The 18,307-nt window shown below is 28.3% G+C and overlaps 1 protein-coding gene across 3 annotated transcripts in view; it reads left to right on the top strand.

The window, feature by feature from the left end:
- Positions 1-11,036: 11,036 nt before the first annotated feature.
- LOC103571463 (proto-oncogene tyrosine-protein kinase receptor Ret) overlaps positions 11,037-18,307 on the top strand; it is a 72,176-nt gene continuing 64,905 nt past the window's right edge. For all 3 annotated transcript variants that reach the window (XM_014442642.2, XM_014442641.2, XM_014442640.2), the window contains exons 1-2: positions 11,037-11,334; positions 11,630-11,985. In XM_014442642.2, coding sequence (XP_014298128.1) covers positions 11,898-11,985 — 88 coding nt within the window. In that variant the 5' untranslated portion in view covers positions 11,037-11,334; positions 11,630-11,897. The remainder of the gene's footprint in view (positions 11,335-11,629; positions 11,986-18,307) is intronic.

Raw genomic sequence — 18,307 nt, 5'->3', positions numbered from 1 at the left:
TGAATTCAAGTTTATAGACAATTTACTGTCAACTTAAAGGTAACCGCTTGCTCTACAACACTTTTCTTTAAGTTACCTTTATAATGCGGCAGCAACTTGTAGTTAACTTACGGTTAGGGTGGCTATCAGAGTAATGTAATGCCAACTTTTGATGCCAACTTTCTCCGAAAGTTGCCATCAACTTATGGAAATACCAATTTTTGCGGCCAACTTGGTGTTAATTATTGCATGCCTTAAGCGTGAGCGTAGGTATACTCTACTCTCGCCTAGAAATAAAAAACTGGGTTCCGTCAGACTTTTTAAAATATATAATGCCTACATTCAGATATCATTTATTTTTAAGCAAAAATATTCATAAAAAACCTAATTTAATCATTTTTTTTTTGGTGTATAAAAATTCTGACATATATTTCTTACCAAGGAAACCTCACGTGCGTGATCTCGCAGAAACTGCCAAACTATTGTCGCCGCTACTGCCTAATAATTTCAACCACCCCTTTTCAAAATATGTCCTAAAAACAAAAAATTATTAAAAACATATTTTTGATAGCTATAACGTTATTTCAAATAAAATAACCAAACAAAATTTTTATATTGTTGTCAAGATTAAAAACTAAGATAAATTTTAAAAAATTTTAATTATGACAATTGATAAAAATTTTTTCTGTGTATGAATAGTTTTCGGATATAGCTAGAAATTAAAATAATACAGTATTAAATGAAAAACATTGTATACTAAAAAGGATCAATTAAGTGTGATACACAGAATGACACCCACAAGCTAATAGATGTTAATTAACCTGAATACACTTAACCTTTTTTTTTGTAGTGGTAATATAAACACAAAGTAGCCGCTCCCTTTCTTTCGTGAGTTCACGTCGGTCTCACTCATTAACAATACCATCTATACACATAATGATTATTTATCTCATAATTAATCTATTATGCAGGATAATAGGATTCAACGATTCAAAATGTTTCTCAATTATTCATTAAATAATTTTTTAGGCCAAAAAATAAGTAAATCCTCAGGTATTTGTCAACTTAATAACATTAAAATATGTTGGTTATTATAATAAAAAATTCCACTTAAAATTTTTTAATTTTCTCTGAAGCATTTGTAATTAAACTAGAATCTTATGAGCATGTTTGAACGAGATTCGTATAGTTATATGATGATAAAAATCATTTGTAATGTCAAAAGAAAAATTAATTTGTGTCACGAGTGATATAAGTCACGAATTTGGTTACTAATTTTTTAATTTTGTTTTCCTGCTTTTTTAATGTAATATATAAAAGATTATTTCAATAATAGAATTATATAATTATATAACTGCGACCACTTGTTATAATTAAACCTCTCTCATACTTAGTATGATATCTGTCTTTTTATCTTAAAGTTGTTAGATGAAATGTTGAGACCAGTGTGGTATGGTCTGCATGAAAATGACAGGTATGCAAGTGTTATATATCTTCCGCTATGTATGAAATTATTATTATATATGTCTCCAACGCTATGAATTATTCATGATTAATATTCTTATTCAAAAATAATATCTTAGCCAGTAAACTACACAACTACTCATCACAAAGTACATTAATTCTTTATACATAATGACTTTATTTATTTAGGATTTATGAATCTACATAAATTTCAAAATTTATAACAACATAAGTGAGAGATCGAAAAAAAAATTTTAAGTTCCTGGAGAAAAATGTTTTTTTTTCTTTTTTAATAAATTTGGAATCTTAATTTTTTTTTGGAAAAAAAATATTTTAACTTAGGTGTAGCTCGCTAGAAGTGCTCTGGTGGATAGATTCACATGTAACTTTCGGAGGGTGTTCTGAAAGCTAGACACCACAAAAAAATATCCAGCGTGGTACTGAGCATATGACTATATTCTTTTTGCACACCTCAATGGCGAAAGCGTTGAGTGTGCTTTACTGTCGCTATTTCGCACTCGGCTCTTTCACTGACTTTAAATCCTTTCTATTTTCTTTACAGTACTACCAAAAATGTCAAAAGTATATAGGGGAGACCGGGGTGCTAAGGCCCCCTCAAAAATTTGGTAAAATTTTTTTTTTTTCATTTTCGGTTAAATCATGATATCTCTGATGTTTTAAAGATATTTTAGACTGATCTGCAATATCTGGGGCATAATAGACCACTTAAAACAAAGTTCCTACAGAAAAAAAATTTTATTTTATTTCAATATAATATTTAGTTTTCAATATAAGTCAATATTAATCAAATTGAAGTCAAGTTTGACTTGGATTTGTCTTAAATGACTTAAATTTAAGTCAAATCCAAGGCAACATGACTTTAACTTGACTTAGTTGGCGTAAATCGGTACCAAGTAAAACAACTTAGTCACAAGCAAGTCGAAATTAAATGCATTTTCATATCTTAAAATATGTTTTTCATTAATTAAAAAAAGAACAAACTTGATTTGCTTGTGTCTTGCTAAATTTGCTTGATTTTCAATTTTTTAAATTATACTAAAATCAAGTTAATTTTTTGACCCGACTGAGGATTTCAGTCTCCATTTCTGCATACATCTTCTATAGAAATTATAAAAATCTAAACATAAGTATAATATAGTTTCAAACTTTTTGAGATTCGTCAAATTTTACTGGCCTCATAATACAATAAATAATAAATTACATCATTTTATTGACATCCCTCTAAAAAATTATGAATTTACAATTTCGTCAATATAATCTTTAAAAACAAACATATGAATCATCTTTTAACTTTTTAATTTACGATGAATTACTCATATATAATTTATGTTTGGATTTAATCAGTGAAATGACACGTGAATGTATATTGTTGAGGCGAAAAAAAAAATTGTGATAGAAAATGACCGAAGATTTTAGTGCATAGATACATACATATATATATAACTTTTCTTTATACTTTTCCAAGAGGGATCATTCTGATTGTGACTCACCATAACGGGGAAATCCCCATTGCGTCTCGACGACATACTAAATGATGAAGCGTGAGACGCCTATCCGGATGCTGTAGAGAGAAATACCACGATGTCACTGCTCCTGGACCAACCCTCAAGATAACACCCTTATATTATATGAACGAGCTAGGAGTTATGGAATGTCCTTGTATTTTATATATGTAAATCATAATGTCAAATATTTTTTATTACAATTTTACTGTTATTATTTCTAAAAACTTATGAAACCTAATAAATCTTATAGTACATATTATTTTGAAATATATGATGTGTAAATAATTTAGTGGTTTATGTACCTTTTTTTTATCTATTGAAAAAATTTTACTATCGAATGAGCGCTTCTTCAATTATAAAAAATATAAGCTTTAAAATTTTATCATTGATAATAAACAAAGATTTAATTTGTACAGGGAATAGTTATTTTCTAATTTTTTTTTATGAAGGAGGATCATTTAAATATAAACTTTTCATCTGGTGCTTTTTAGAGGTATTCAAAATTTATCAGTCGCTTTGCACTAATTCATATTTAAAAAATAGGGAAAATGAGGCAAAATGAGACACTGTTTTTGATGAACACAATTTTTTTTTAGTTAAAAATACTCAGTTACGGTTTAGAAATAAGTATGGGGCAGGTTGATCCGGCCGGACAGCACAGTCAATTTAAAGTTTTCCCTAGACACAAACTTTTTTTTTCTCGTATTCGTTATTGGAATTATTTTATTGGGAAGAAGAGAAAGCTAACTTTGAAATAAAATAGGAAATTTAATTAAATCATTTATTTACTTGACGCATACGGTTTAAAATAGATATAATTCGACTATTATTTAATATTAATTAACAAAACTAATTGATTGCTTATCTCCTGAAGCTAGAAATCACGATCACGTCAGGCTAAGAACTCGAAAATTGCGATTCGTCAATGATTTTCTGGAGAAAAAATTAAGACAAAAATCTAATATTTTGTTAATATAGGGGAGGGTGGGGCAAAGTGGGCCGCGTAAAATTTTCAAAACTTCAAAAAATATGGGGGCACCGTGGGTGCCTCAAAATTTTCTATACGTCAATAAATTCGGACGAATAATAAGCTTATTGAAATTTCTTATATAATGAGGGATAAAATAGACCACCAAAACTGTTCATTAAATATAATTTATCAAGAAAGTTAAAGATAGGGGAGCCTGGGGCACGACGGTCCCCTTCCCAAAAATTATAAAAAAAAAAATTTGTTTATTTTCTGTCGAGTTATATCCTCTACAATGTTTTTATCATATTTAAGGCCGATATGTAATTTGCGGGGTGAAATGGACCACTCGAAAAAAAAATTGAAAACGGAAAATAAAAAAATAAAAAATTTTTTCGTTACAATTTTTTATTTCGATTGGTCCATTTTACCCCACATATCACATAATTGCCTAGAATATGATAAAAATTTTCCAGAGGTCATAACTTGACGAAGAATAAAAAAAATAAATTGTTTTCCTAATTTTTGAGGGGGCCCGCTCTGCCCCTAATTTTCGATTTTTCAATTTTAATCGACGCAGCATAATGAAGTGAAAATAAGTATCAAGGGTCTAAAAATAAGTAAACGCAATGAAAAAATTAACGATATTATAATTATTTTCCTTAAGGGGCCCACTCTGCCCCACCCCTATTAAAATCGCTATAACGTTATATTTTATCTTAGAGTCAGCTTTTTCGAGCTCTCAATAAAATCTGATAACGAACGCTCAGAACAATGAAAAATAGTCTTATTTAAAATTTTGCATTATTCGCACTGTCTGGACTGATTGACGCTTTATTTTTTCTGACAAATCGTAATTAATCATTTTTTAATGAAAAACAATGTTGTACCTCAAAAATATTTTGCCTCGGCTTCCCTTACAACACAATGCCGCCGAACTCCGGATTTTTTTTTCTTCTAAATTATTCCAAAATGATAACCGATGTATAAAAAAAATTTTGCGTTTACTGCTCAAAAATCACCGAAATTGACTATTTGCTCGTGTATCTTCGCGTGTCCCAGTCTTCTCCAAAAATCCATTGAATTTTTCCAAAAAAGACTAATTTGTCTTCGTGACAATAACTTTTATTCTGTAACAGGGCTTTTTCATAGATAATATTTATTTTTTGTGACAAGCAACATATGGGATGCAAAATAAATAAGTAGGGTTAAATATATTTTAATTTGAATAGTCCCTTTTGTCTATATCCGCCTCGACCTTATTTATCACCTAAAAGCTAACGCTTATTTGATAACGCAGCTTATATTCCACAATCGCCCACGTCTTGGATGGAAACTAGAGATTAGCAGGAATAACATTCGCGAAAGCTCCGACATTTATTTCACGTACAAGTGCGATTATCATTGCTCGTGAACTATTCTACTGCAGTTAAAGTACTCGAGCTTTTCCCCACAACAATAACGATGTAACTAAATTTCTGCTTCATCCTTCTCATCAACTTCTCTTTTAGTAAAGTAAACTCTCAGAATAGTTAAATTGCTGTCACTTAAATTTTATTACAGATAATACAACAATATCATTTAATAATATTCTCATCTTCAAGTGAAAATAAATTTTTATAGTTGACACGAGATGACATTTAGATTTTCTTAATCAACATTTAAAAAAAAAACTAACTGAAAGTTATAAATAACACGAAAAGATACAGATAAATTTACGAGTCATTGCCATACACCCTCGTTTACTTTCTTGTGGTCTTTGTTTTCTCAGAGGGTAACAAGTATTTCTTGCATCATGATGAAAAACTATCAAAAAAACTATAAAGCGAAAAATACCCTAGGGTCACTTGGACGATTTTAGATTGTCATGGATTCAGTGATCTATTTACGACTCAATTTAAAACACCAAATAATGCCATGAATGAACACGTCCCAAAAATCAAGGGATAGAACAAAAAATTGAAATTTTTGGGTGACTTGTTGAAAGACGAGCAAAAATTTTGAAAATTTTCTTTCGTCGGTTTTCTTAAGATTACTCCGGAACCGTGCATGGTAAAAAAATTTGAGGTCCAGATCTGAAAACTAGAAAGTTAAGGCTACAATTTGCTTTTTTTTTTTCTACGACCATTTTTCATCGGGTTACAGCATGTTGAAAATCACCCAAAAATTTCGAATTTTTTTTCTATCCCTTAATTTTTGGGACCAGTTTATATTCCCCAATCACCATGCTAAATTTTTTCATTATAATATGTGTACATATAATATATAAATTCTCTTTATGACGTGAGAAAATTAACGGAATAGTTTAATAAATTATGAAAATCGTTTTCAAATTTTATAGAAATCTTATGTGTGTATACACTTTAGAAAATTTGCGGAGTGAACCTGCATCAAATCCAGAATAAATTTTAGAGCAATAAATGTGGATTGAAATAAAATCCACGTCACTCCGAAATTACTCAGCTGGAAAAAAACTCCGCATTCACTTTGTATCTAGAGTGATTTTTTTTTATAAAACTACAGACTATCTCTTATAAAAATTTTACGCCTTTACATACTTTAAGAACCTTCTTCAAAAATTAGCATGATTAAAAAAATTTTTAAGGTCACTCAAAAATTTAAAAAATCTTAAAATATTTAAGAAATGAATTTTTCTTTATTTCAAATCTTTTGTTGTAGTTTTAGTTTTCTATCTTCTTAAATATTTTATCATTCCTTCGTAGGTTTTTAGATTACTAGTCTCATCGAGTATAATTTTCGGTGTCACTAGTTGTCTGTGATTTTTTATTAAAACGCCATTAAATTCCTAAAGTCGGCGTCATGCAGTCGCAATTATTCTGATAATTTGTCTTTATCAAAATCCATGTTCATTTATTTTGTTCAACTTATTTATTCAATCATAAACATGAACGCTAACTTAATAAAACGTCTACACTGCAGTGAGAGAAAAAAATTTATTTGAACCAAATTTGACTGATCAAAATCATTTATTTCATTTGAATATATATTTGTTTATATTTAACAAATCGTGGTTGAAAAAAATTTCACTATAGCTTGTGGCGCTACTGTGCTACCATCCAAAAACAGATTTGGTAACTATAAACAAATCATTATTTCATTCAAAATGAACCATATTTTTGTCCCAAATAAATACTGATTATGTCCATTCAAATATGGGATTTATTTGCCTGAAACAAATCTTATTTGGCACAAATAAATCGTTCTCTCAGTATAATATATATTTTGTCATTTAACAATAAGGTCATAAACTCAGAGTGGCGCTTTATGATGATCTACAGTCATTTGCCGTTAAACTGAAAGTGCATTCGTGCAATCTAGAGAATTTGTTTTTTACTAATAATGATGTAGTTTTGAGTGAAGGTTAGATCAGCCTGGTAACCTACTGTGAACATTACGATGCCTTGGATTATAAAGTAAGGATACACGAAAAAAAAAAAACTCTAGAAATAACTATTTGAAATTATAACTCGGAACCCGGTCGTCAATATGGGGAATTTTAACATTCAAATAGTAAATTTTATAATACGTGTCGTCTATTTTCGAAGTATCACTTACAATTTTTTAAGTTCAGATAGTATTTTTTCTTGCATAAACAATAAATTTTCCTACTTATCCTGTAATTATTCACGTTTAAATCGTAAATGGAAAAATGACTATTTAGAATGATAGTATTTACTGATCATTTTATCATTATATTACTTGTCATTCTCAATTTTTATAGTTCATTTTTTTCCGTGTATATAACGCACATTTTTGTCAAATTTATGGATCAGTGCTTTGAGAAAATTTAAACACTGCATACGACCGATCAGAAATGATCAGTATTTTATGAAAAAGAGTATGAGGCTGATGTTGGCATGTATTATACACAATGATTTTACTAGGTACAATTTTTAAGAATCGATTCGTCTTATTGAATTTGCTTTGCCTATATTTAAAATATATCCTATTGAAAATCGTTATCAAAATCTATAGTGTTAGTTGATAACAATAAATATCTTTTTGCTTACTGTTCTTTGTTTTACATTCTTCAATAAACTCTGTTAATAAAAAAATAACTTCAGAGATGAATGTACGTTTAAGTAATTAATAAAACATAGAAATTTCATGACATCCTCTTTGCCTTTTATGACGAAGGGAAGCTGACTAATGATGAAATATAATAAATTATGTTCCTTTTCAAAGTTATTCAAACTATTTAGCTACATTTTTAACTTCCCTCTGTGAAAATTAAAAATTTTCAAAAAATAGATTATTTATTTTGGTCCGAATTTCGGAAATCGAGTTTTCATCAGATCTTGACGTTTTGAAATCCTAAAAAGCTATTCTAACCATTTTTAGATGGAAGCCCATGTGTTTGTGTGTGCGTGTGGATGTAGTTTCCACACATGCGGAAATTATCCTGAAAATAGTCTCAATAGGTTCCCAGGACCTCAAAATGTCGAAAACTGATGAAAACTCGATTTTTGAAAATTGGGCTGAAAACAATAACTTTTCAAATTTTTAAAAATTTGCAACTTTCTTAGCGGAAAATTAAAAAATTCTATTCAACTAATAGTTTTATTTGTAATGAGCCCATCTTATATCCTACCCTTAGAAGTAAAAAAATCATCTATTTAATTTTAATGATTAATAAAAAAAAATCAAAATTAATATAAAATCTTTCGACTTAATTAATATTTTCTTATTAACAAGTTTTTAGTTACCGTATATTTACAATAGTCTATTAATTTACGAAATCTTCGTTAAACTTAATAAATTCTCAAAATTTCCGTTTTTATACTTGACTCTATTCATCCGTTTTTCGTATATAATTCTCGAGACTGTAGGAGTACTGCCAAATGCGGAGGTGGCTCTCCAACATATATATTTTTTAGTGACTCTATTTATTGTAAACCGATAATTTTCTTGTCTTTTATTTCCAGCAATTTTCCGCTTAAACAGTTTAATTAAAAATAGTGGAAGAACAAATTTAATGGTTTTTTACATTTGAAAAAATAGCATTTATTTGAATTATTTTACTTACGAAATCTGTCTACCTATTATTGAAATAATCAAGTCATCAGGTATCGTATATTGGAAATATTATTATAGGCATGAATATCTTCATATACATTGTTGATTGATGCAAACTGATGTAATGTACAGTGATGGCAGATGGAAATAAATAAAATAAACGGAGCTGAGTTGTGGCACGTGGATACACACTATACGGTCTCATAAGAGGATTACATGAATTGGGGACTGGCTTAATCCTCTCATTCGTCGTCATTTCGACATTCGTCTTGTGTTACAAAGAAGCTAAATATGTTTTACCAACATTCAATTTCACTAATTATCATCGGTTTTATTTATTTTATTTCGTATTATTATACTCGTCAATTTATGTTCAGAGGATAATAAGAGAGATAATTTTTGCTCAAGCACGTAAACAAATTTATTTATAACATGCGAGGAAATTAGGGCATAATAGAGTACTTCAAATCGACGCTCTAATTAGTAAATTGTCTAACTGATTATTTTTCGGAGGTGAATCTGTGCAATTAGCTGATACTAATAGTCAGAGAAAATATCAGTTGAGTAACCTTGACAAAAATACTATTTATTTATTTATAAAAAGACCCAACAGCCATATGTCCAGTAACAGGGTCACAAAAAGATACATAAATATGCTACTATACATAGATTTAGAATTGATTTTTACTTGAAATAAAATTTTTAATTTCCTTATTTTTCGCATAAATGGAGGATTTTCTGAAATTGAGTTAGAAAATTTGCTAATTAAAACGTCGAAATATTCTAGGTGTCCCATTTTACCTCAATATTTTAATTTACCTAAAAATTTATAATGATCGCACGTTGAGTAGAGTTTTTACTACCTTTTTATTTTTTTAATAAATTACAAAGATGCCAAATTGTTCCTTGATTATTTTATATGACTTTCAAAATTCGAGCTACATAAATATCATGACACCGTGGCGGTAAAAAAAAGTTCTGTTTTTTTTTTTTTTTTTTACTAGATTTTAGAGTATTCAGATCTATTCTACAATGAATACAAAAAAAAATTTTTTTTCAATAATATATCATGGTCTAATAATATATATACATGTGAGTGATTAATTTTTGTAAAAGATAATCCTTAGAAAAAAAATTTAATTTATGAATGCTGTAATTAAATAGTTAAGATAAATTTATTTTACACATTATATAGTATATGTAGTATATATATATATATATATATATATATATATATATATATATATATATATATTTCATAAAAAAAAAAATTAAAGCTATAAATTTCCTCGTCTACCTCAAGTTCGAAAATTACAACTATCCAATAAATTTATTTAAAATTCTATAGACTTTTTATCAAAATAGACATATATGTATGTGTATTATTAAAGAAGATTTAAAGTCAAGTGTAATAATTATAACATCACATTAATGGCAAACCAAAGAAGAATAGTGAAAAAAAAAAATTTGATGAGCATCACATTTTATAATGTTAAAAAATCGATATTTTAATTTAATTAGAATAAAAAGGGTGACAACGTGAATATCGACTGAAAGACAATGCCAAGTTGTGTTAAAAGGTGAGAGAGAATTATCGATTTCCGTAAAGAAAAAAAAAAGAAATTAGATAAATGTATTGTTAATTTTAATTTTTAAAGATTTTATCTTCAAGAAAATATTATATTACATGTTTTAATATACAAACAATTGATATAAAGACTTATGATGTTTAATAAAATTATAATGATCAATTAAAGGATAATGCGAGAACAAGTTCAGGCGGAGGTTGAAATGAGTTTGGAAGATACTAAAGACTGGGGAAGTTGAGATAGAAATGAGTTCAAAGGATAGAAGAATAAAGGATAGACTATCCTATCATATATATATATATATATATATATATATATATATATATATATATATATATATATATCCTAGACTAGGATAAAAAAAAATAAACTTAGTAGTAGTAGACACCCGTTTCCGGGTGATGCGCAAGCGCGGAAAATTGTCTGATAACAACGTGCGCCCCTGCGACGCTTTAGTGTCGGTCGTAACACCGACGCGTCGCGACGGCGTTTGATTATACGCGCGGTAAAATATCAAAGATACCGGTTCAACGCGCGCTTCATTCAAATTAAATTTATAAAAATATTATTTATGTATTAAAACTTTTTTAATTCGTTGCATAAACGATCAATTAAAGTGAATGTATGTTTATTATTTTAAAAAATTTTAATTAGTGCTTTGATGTATTTGTGTCTTCAATTTCAATATGATTGTGATGTTTTATTGTTAATCAATGAGTGACCACAATTTTTATTTTTATTTACTCGCAAAGAAACTTATTCTCAATAAACGGTAATGAGAAATGTGATTGTAGAATTATTGATGATTTTTTTTTCTTTAAGTCAATTAAATTTTTTTAATATATTCTATAATTTTTTTTTAACTGCAAAAAATTAATTCTTTTTACTCATTATATCTATGAAATAAATGTGTACAATTTTTTGTTTAATTAAAATTTTTAGCATTAATTAAATCAATTATTAATAAACTTTTTTTTGATCCTATTATTAAGTAATTAATATTCAAAATTATTTTGCGCTAAATAATAAAATATTAAACTAGTAAACCTTTTTATGATATTAATTAGAAATGAAACAAGAATCAACATGTCACCGAGTGCAAAAGAGCAGTTAGGTTGCAAAATTAATCGAGTTGCAACGATGAATAATTAATTAACAAACGCTGATTTACATTCGATGGGACAACAAATCTGACTAAACCACGCACTGCAATCTGCACTCGTTTACCCCTTCCATAACTTTCTCGTTGCAGACAAAAAAAAAAGAAAAAAAATTAATCAATTAAACTGCAACTTAAAATACTAAAAAAAAAGTTTAATTGAAAGAAAAACAAACATGGAATCGAGTAACGGAAAAAAGGAAGTTAAAACGCAGCTGGTTTTACTGTTTTTATTGTTGACACTTTTCACGACATTTGGATCAGGTAAGTTTACTTACTTTTAATAATACAATACTATATTTTTATATTATCATAATACACAATACACTTTCACACTTGGAGTCTTTGTAAGTTTGTGTACATAGTACGGTTAGGTCTGCGATGAGGCGACTGGAGTTAGACAACGACCTGCATCGACGACGCATTTTAAAAAATAAAATAAAATAAATATATATATATATATATATATATATATATATATATATATATATATATATATATATATATATATATATATATATATATATATATATATATATATATATATATATATATATATATATATATATATATATTTAGAATACATACATACATATGTATATAGTATATGCAGATTATACTTAACATATGCAGATAGTTCATATCGTTTTTCAACGTACATTCGACAGTAATATTTAACGTTAGTTAGGTTTAAAAAATTGGGGGAGATTTGAATGTTAATTTTTCATTTAAAGTAAAAGTATACGTTTTATTCATTCATAAATTATATGTTGATAATTATAAAATTTATGTAAATTTTCATATTTATATGAGGCAGAATTTTGAATCTGAAATAATGCTAGTTTTCATTTTCAGAAATGACTAAATTTTATGATATTGTTCGTTCCACAAATGATCAAAAAATATAATTAATTTAGATGTAAAGATGAAGAGTGTGAGGTTGATAAAATTATTAGAATTTTTTATCTACATCACGGAAATGATAATCAACCACAAAAGCATCATTGTGCTGTTAAATTACTAATATAAGTTTGAATACTTTTCGTTACATTGAGTAAATGCATTCAATTGTTAGCACGATATGCAACAGGTTAACTGTTGACATAACAATATGGTTAATAATATCGACAATTTCAAACAAATAAAGTTATTGTTTTATTGAATAAAACAATTTTCTTTCACGGGTGATTTTGTTAATTAAATTAACTTATCATGAACTGTAAAAAGAGCGGTGGTAAAAATGGATTCCGGTTAAAATACCGGTGTAAAAGCGGGGTAACTGGTGTAAAAGTGGAGTGAAAACGGAGTAATACCGGAGTAAAAGTGGAGTAATCGATGTAAAAGTGGAGTAATATCAGCATAAAAGCGGGGTAAACTGCGTCCGCTTAGAGTATTAACAGTTCTTTATGAAAATTAATAAAAAATAACATTTCGTGTGCGAAATGTCAAAAGGGCGTACTACAATAGTTAGACAGGGTTCCATACCAAAAGCGCGGGTAAAACTTTTTTTTATGCTATTCTTTTTAGAATCGCCCAAAACGTAAAGATCTACAGAAAAAAAAATTTTGACGTACTAACTCCAAAAGGGTGTATCTTAAAATATACGTCCTTTTAGCTTTGGAATTTTTTTTTTTATTTTTAGGCTTTAAACATGTTTACAAAACGATTAGTACCAAAAAAAAAATTTATACGCCCTTTTGGCATTTGGCACGCGATTTATTAACAAGGATAATTCGAGTAAGTAAAAATATTCACAAAGTAAAATATTTTAACACCGGTAAAGAATTTCTACACCGGTGACGGCGTTATTTTAACACCGGACAATTTTTTTTAACACCGATACAGAATATTTACACCGGCGGCAACGTTAGTTTCACACCGCTTTCGGTGTTGAAATTTAACACCGCCGATTTTAACACCTACACCGCTTGTACTTGCCCCGGTGATTTTTCACATTGCATAAATAATTATAAGTTATTACGAAAAAATTTTTTTTCTCTACAGAAGTATTTATTTTGTTGATTAAAAATATATTTCTTATCATTCTGTGAAAATGAATGATTTTTGTCTATAGTGATTTAGTATGGTCATGAAAGTACTTCTCAATTAATTTTATAACAGTTATTTTTTAATCAACCTTAAAAAAAACTAATATCCAATTAAAATGAGTTAATTATCTCTAGTAGAGTACCAATAATTGAACGACAAAAGCTGCTTTCAATTTTCTGGGATACTTGTGTTCACTAGTAGCATTACTAGATTATCAGCTTTTGATTTTATTAAGTGAAACCAGTCACATACTTAAAAACCAATAATTTACGAACATTTGAATTAATTAAAAAACGAGTAACCTGTAGTCACTACGTGACTGCCCAAATATCACTACTAATTTTATGAAATACTTGGAAAAAAACGATTTCTTCCCTCAAAAAATTTTATTTGCACCAAGAAATTTTATGCATCATAAATTCAATACAAAAATTTTCTTGGGGCGAGAAAAGATTATTTTGGTCAAGAATTGATTCCTTGCACCAAAAAATTTTTTCGAGTTCTAATTAACTTTTTGGTTTTAATTCACAACGAGAAAAATTTCTTGGGGTAAGTAAAAATTTTCTTTAGGAGAGTAAAGATTTTTCGTGTCAATAAATCCTTTTTTTTTCTATGCACACTTTTTTGGCTTTGAGAAGCTTCCTAAAACCAAATGGAAATATAAAACTTTGTCATTTTGTAATAAGTAACGCGATATAAATAATATAGTATATATTCAGTGACATTCGGTCATATTTAGTGACAGAATAATTAGAATATTAATTTATTTAAAGAAAATAATTACGGTCGTATTTTTTCTCGCGTAATTTAAATGTAATTCGAATGGTACAGATAAATCGATTTTTCTCAATGATTGATAATTAAAAAAAAAGTTGAAGCTATGAAAAGGCACAAATTCAAGTCAAAACCTTTCTAACGATACCAAATTTAATAACATTAACCAATTCTATCAAATAGATATGCCGGGAAGAAAGTTTTCCTTAATCTCTTAATAATATAGATTATTACTTTTTTTTTTTGTTTTTTATTATAAAATAAATTTTTATAGTTCATATTTACGGTGCTATGCACATACGGTTGTCTTGTCTACTATAAATTACATACGGAGAAATTTCAAAACTGAACCGTCCATCACTTCACAAGCACTCGGCCATGACATTGCGTAGGTAGACCGCTCACAAAATTTCAGATGAAATTTATACCACACAACTCTATTATTTTATTTTGGTATTATACTTGCTCGAATCTTGATTAAAGTAATTACAATGCTCTCATGAATTTTTTCCAAGAAAATAGGAGAATATAAAATTATATTCGAGCAAATTATTTTATAATAAATATAAGCGTATTTGTATATTAAATTTTATTAAATTGAAAATAAAAAATTAAAAAATAATATTTTTCCTCAGACGATTCAATCGAAAACGTTAATTTAGTTCTGTCACACTAAATTTTTGTTAATTCAAAAGAACGCATTGTTTCTCGTGTCACATCACTACGAAATGTAAGGGGATGCGTACTTATAATTTATATCTATAGTTGTGGTTACATGAAATAAAAAAAACCGCCAAATGCAGTCGCAGTGTCTCGTTTTCACGCACAATGAACACGCTAAAGAATTGAGTAAGGCCCTAAGGCATTTCTCTTTCTGTAAAAGTAAAAAATCCTTAATTTTTTTTATAAATATTTTTAAAAAAATTTTATAATAATCATAATATGAAAACTTTTATGCAATAAAAAAATTTTTTTTTTAAGTTTTTAATTTCCGCCGAAAAAAAAATTATGAAAACCGGAAATTATGACTTCTGATCTTCTTCAAAATAGTTTTCTCAATAAAAGTTAACGTTTTCACACTGTGAAGAAAGCAGTGTTGAAATGGATTCACAGTGGTGTAATAGTTTTACTTAGTGGTGTTATATGGAAGGGTGGGGCAAAGTGGGCCCCTTAACATTTTAAAAACTTCAAAAAATAAAGGGGCACAGTGGGCCCATCAAAATTTTCTATATGTCAATAAATTCGGACGGATAATAAGCTTACTGAAATTTCTTATATAATGAGGGAAAAAATAGACCACCAAAACTGTTCATTAAATAAATATAATTTATCAAGAAAGTTAAAGATAGGGGAGCCTGGGACACGACGGCCCCCTTAAGCCAGTTTGTTCTTTTTGTGGCTTTCAATTATCAAATTCATTTATTTTCCGTCTATTTCGAAAGAATCAGTCAAAATTTTGCAAAAAATCGAAAAAAAATTTTTTTTCTGGGGCACGACGGCCTCCTTCCCAAAAATTATAAAAAAAAAATTTGTTTATTTTCTGTCAAGTTACGACCTCTATAATGTTTTTATCATACTTGAGGCCAATGTGTAATATGTGGGGTGAAATGGACCACTCAAAAAAAATTAAAAACGGAAAACAAAAAAATAAAAAATTTTTTCGTTATAATTTTTTTTTCAAGTGGTCCATTTTGCCCCACATATTACATATTTGCCTGGAATATGATAAAAAAATTACAGAGGTCATAACTTGACGGAAAATAAAGAAAATAAATTGTTTTCCTAATTTTTGAGGGGGGCCCACTCTGCCCCTAATTTTCGATTTTTCAATTTTAATCGACACAGAATAATGAAGTGAAAATAAGTATCAAGGGTCTAAAAATAAGTAAACGCGATGAAAAAATTAACGATATTATAATTGTTTTCCTTAAGGGGCCCACTCTGCCCCACCCTCCTCTACAACAGGTGTTAAAACGCTGCACACGTAGAGTAAATTAGCACCGATCTAAGTATGAGTGTATGAGTTTAAGTGTTTAAAGATCTACAAACTCCAAAGAAAACAATAATAATAAAGTTTCGTTGAAATTATGAAATTATCGTTGATAGAGACAAAAAAAATCGTATTCTGATAAAATAAGCAATTAATCCGACTTTTATGAAACTGGACAAATTCTCAGGCGCAAATACTTGGTCGAAAAAAGGCCGAAACAGTTTAATTTGGCCGAAATCACGTCAAAACTATGAAATTTTATTGAAAGAAGCCGACATTTGATCGAAAAATTTTTTCATGTTATTAAATAGACTGAAACTCGTCTGAAAAATTTTTATTCTTCTCAAAGAGTCCGAAATTCGGCCGGTATTTGGCCGACAAATGAATCAGCCTGTTTTCGGTCAGAACATATATTTTTTCCAATAAAATTATTGCGAGTAAAAATCTTTGGCCAAAATTTGGCCAATAGTTGAATCAGCCTGTGTCTGGTTGTAGTATTATTTATTAAATTAAATTATGGAACTTAAAAAAAATTTCATGCAACTCAAAAAAAAAATTTTTCTAGTTGTGGTATACAATTGTGTACATTTTTCATCAGTTAAAAAGTTAAATATTTCGTATCGATATTATTATTATTTTTATTACAACTCTTATTTTTTTCATGAGCTAATAACTGATTTTAAGATGATAAATAAATCATTCATCATTTTACTATATTTTCCGCGTTGATTTAGTTAGCAAAGTGACATGAATCATAAAGATCTGTTTCCCATATTTTATACAATAACATTGAAATGTCGTTTCAAAATGGATTTCTTCATAAATTGGTAAATTTGTCGTATTATCGTTTTAAGTAACAATAACAATTTTTTTCATTTTGTTATTCAAAATAAAATTCAAATTCCGAATACCTTGAAAATCAAACCAATTTTTTTTTGCACCCTTAACACCAAAGAAATTTCAACACTGCTACTGGTGTAAACTTAACGCCATTTTCAGGGTTAAATAAAACACCGATAACCTTAACACAGGGATAACATGAACTTACATCGGCTTTTTTTTACAGTGTATTTATCACTAGTAATTTATTACATTTCTTTTTCATAAGTAAATGCAAATCACGATTTTATGTCACAATGTTCTTGATTACTACGAAAATTATTGACATTAGCCAATCCGTTTATCAGGGATCGTAAAGGAATGATGGAAAAAATGATTGATTTATGACTCTACACGCAAGAAAGAATAGTGGGAAAATTACAGTTTCAAATACCAACAAATTCTCTCTACTTCGAAACTAACAATTACATTATTTCTGTGACGTAGCGATTATTTATCAATTCCTATATTTTCATACAAGACTTTTTATAGTTTTTGATAGCCTACAATTCATAAAAAGGTTTCATTCAACTAAAAATATATTAGAAACTGTAAAATTTGGTGTCTATAATTGCTACTCGTTACAAAGAATATCCTCGATTATTACAGTGCAAACTATAATGCTTAAGACGCGTTCTCATTTGTTTCTCTATTCGCACTCAAGTAAATGAACGCTACTATCTTTGTTGCACTTGTACAGTAAATGGGAACTTTGTCCAAGTTTTTCACATAAACAAATCGAAGTTATCAAAAAATTGAAGTGCACTTCGCTAGTTCATAGAGTAAACTATCGAGTCTATGTTCTTATTTTGCGCTTGGGGCTTTTATTTCAGAGAAAAGCTGGGACAAAATTATGTGACAATCGTTCTTAAAGTTTCTTATACGAGGGTCCGG

This window comes from Microplitis demolitor, chromosome 7 (genome assembly GCF_026212275.2).
Source record: "Microplitis demolitor isolate Queensland-Clemson2020A chromosome 7, iyMicDemo2.1a, whole genome shotgun sequence".
Classification (NCBI taxonomy): domain Eukaryota; kingdom Metazoa; phylum Arthropoda; class Insecta; order Hymenoptera; family Braconidae; genus Microplitis; species Microplitis demolitor.
The sequence above is the reverse complement of the archived record's forward strand: the minus strand, read 5'-3'. Positions and strand labels throughout refer to the sequence as shown.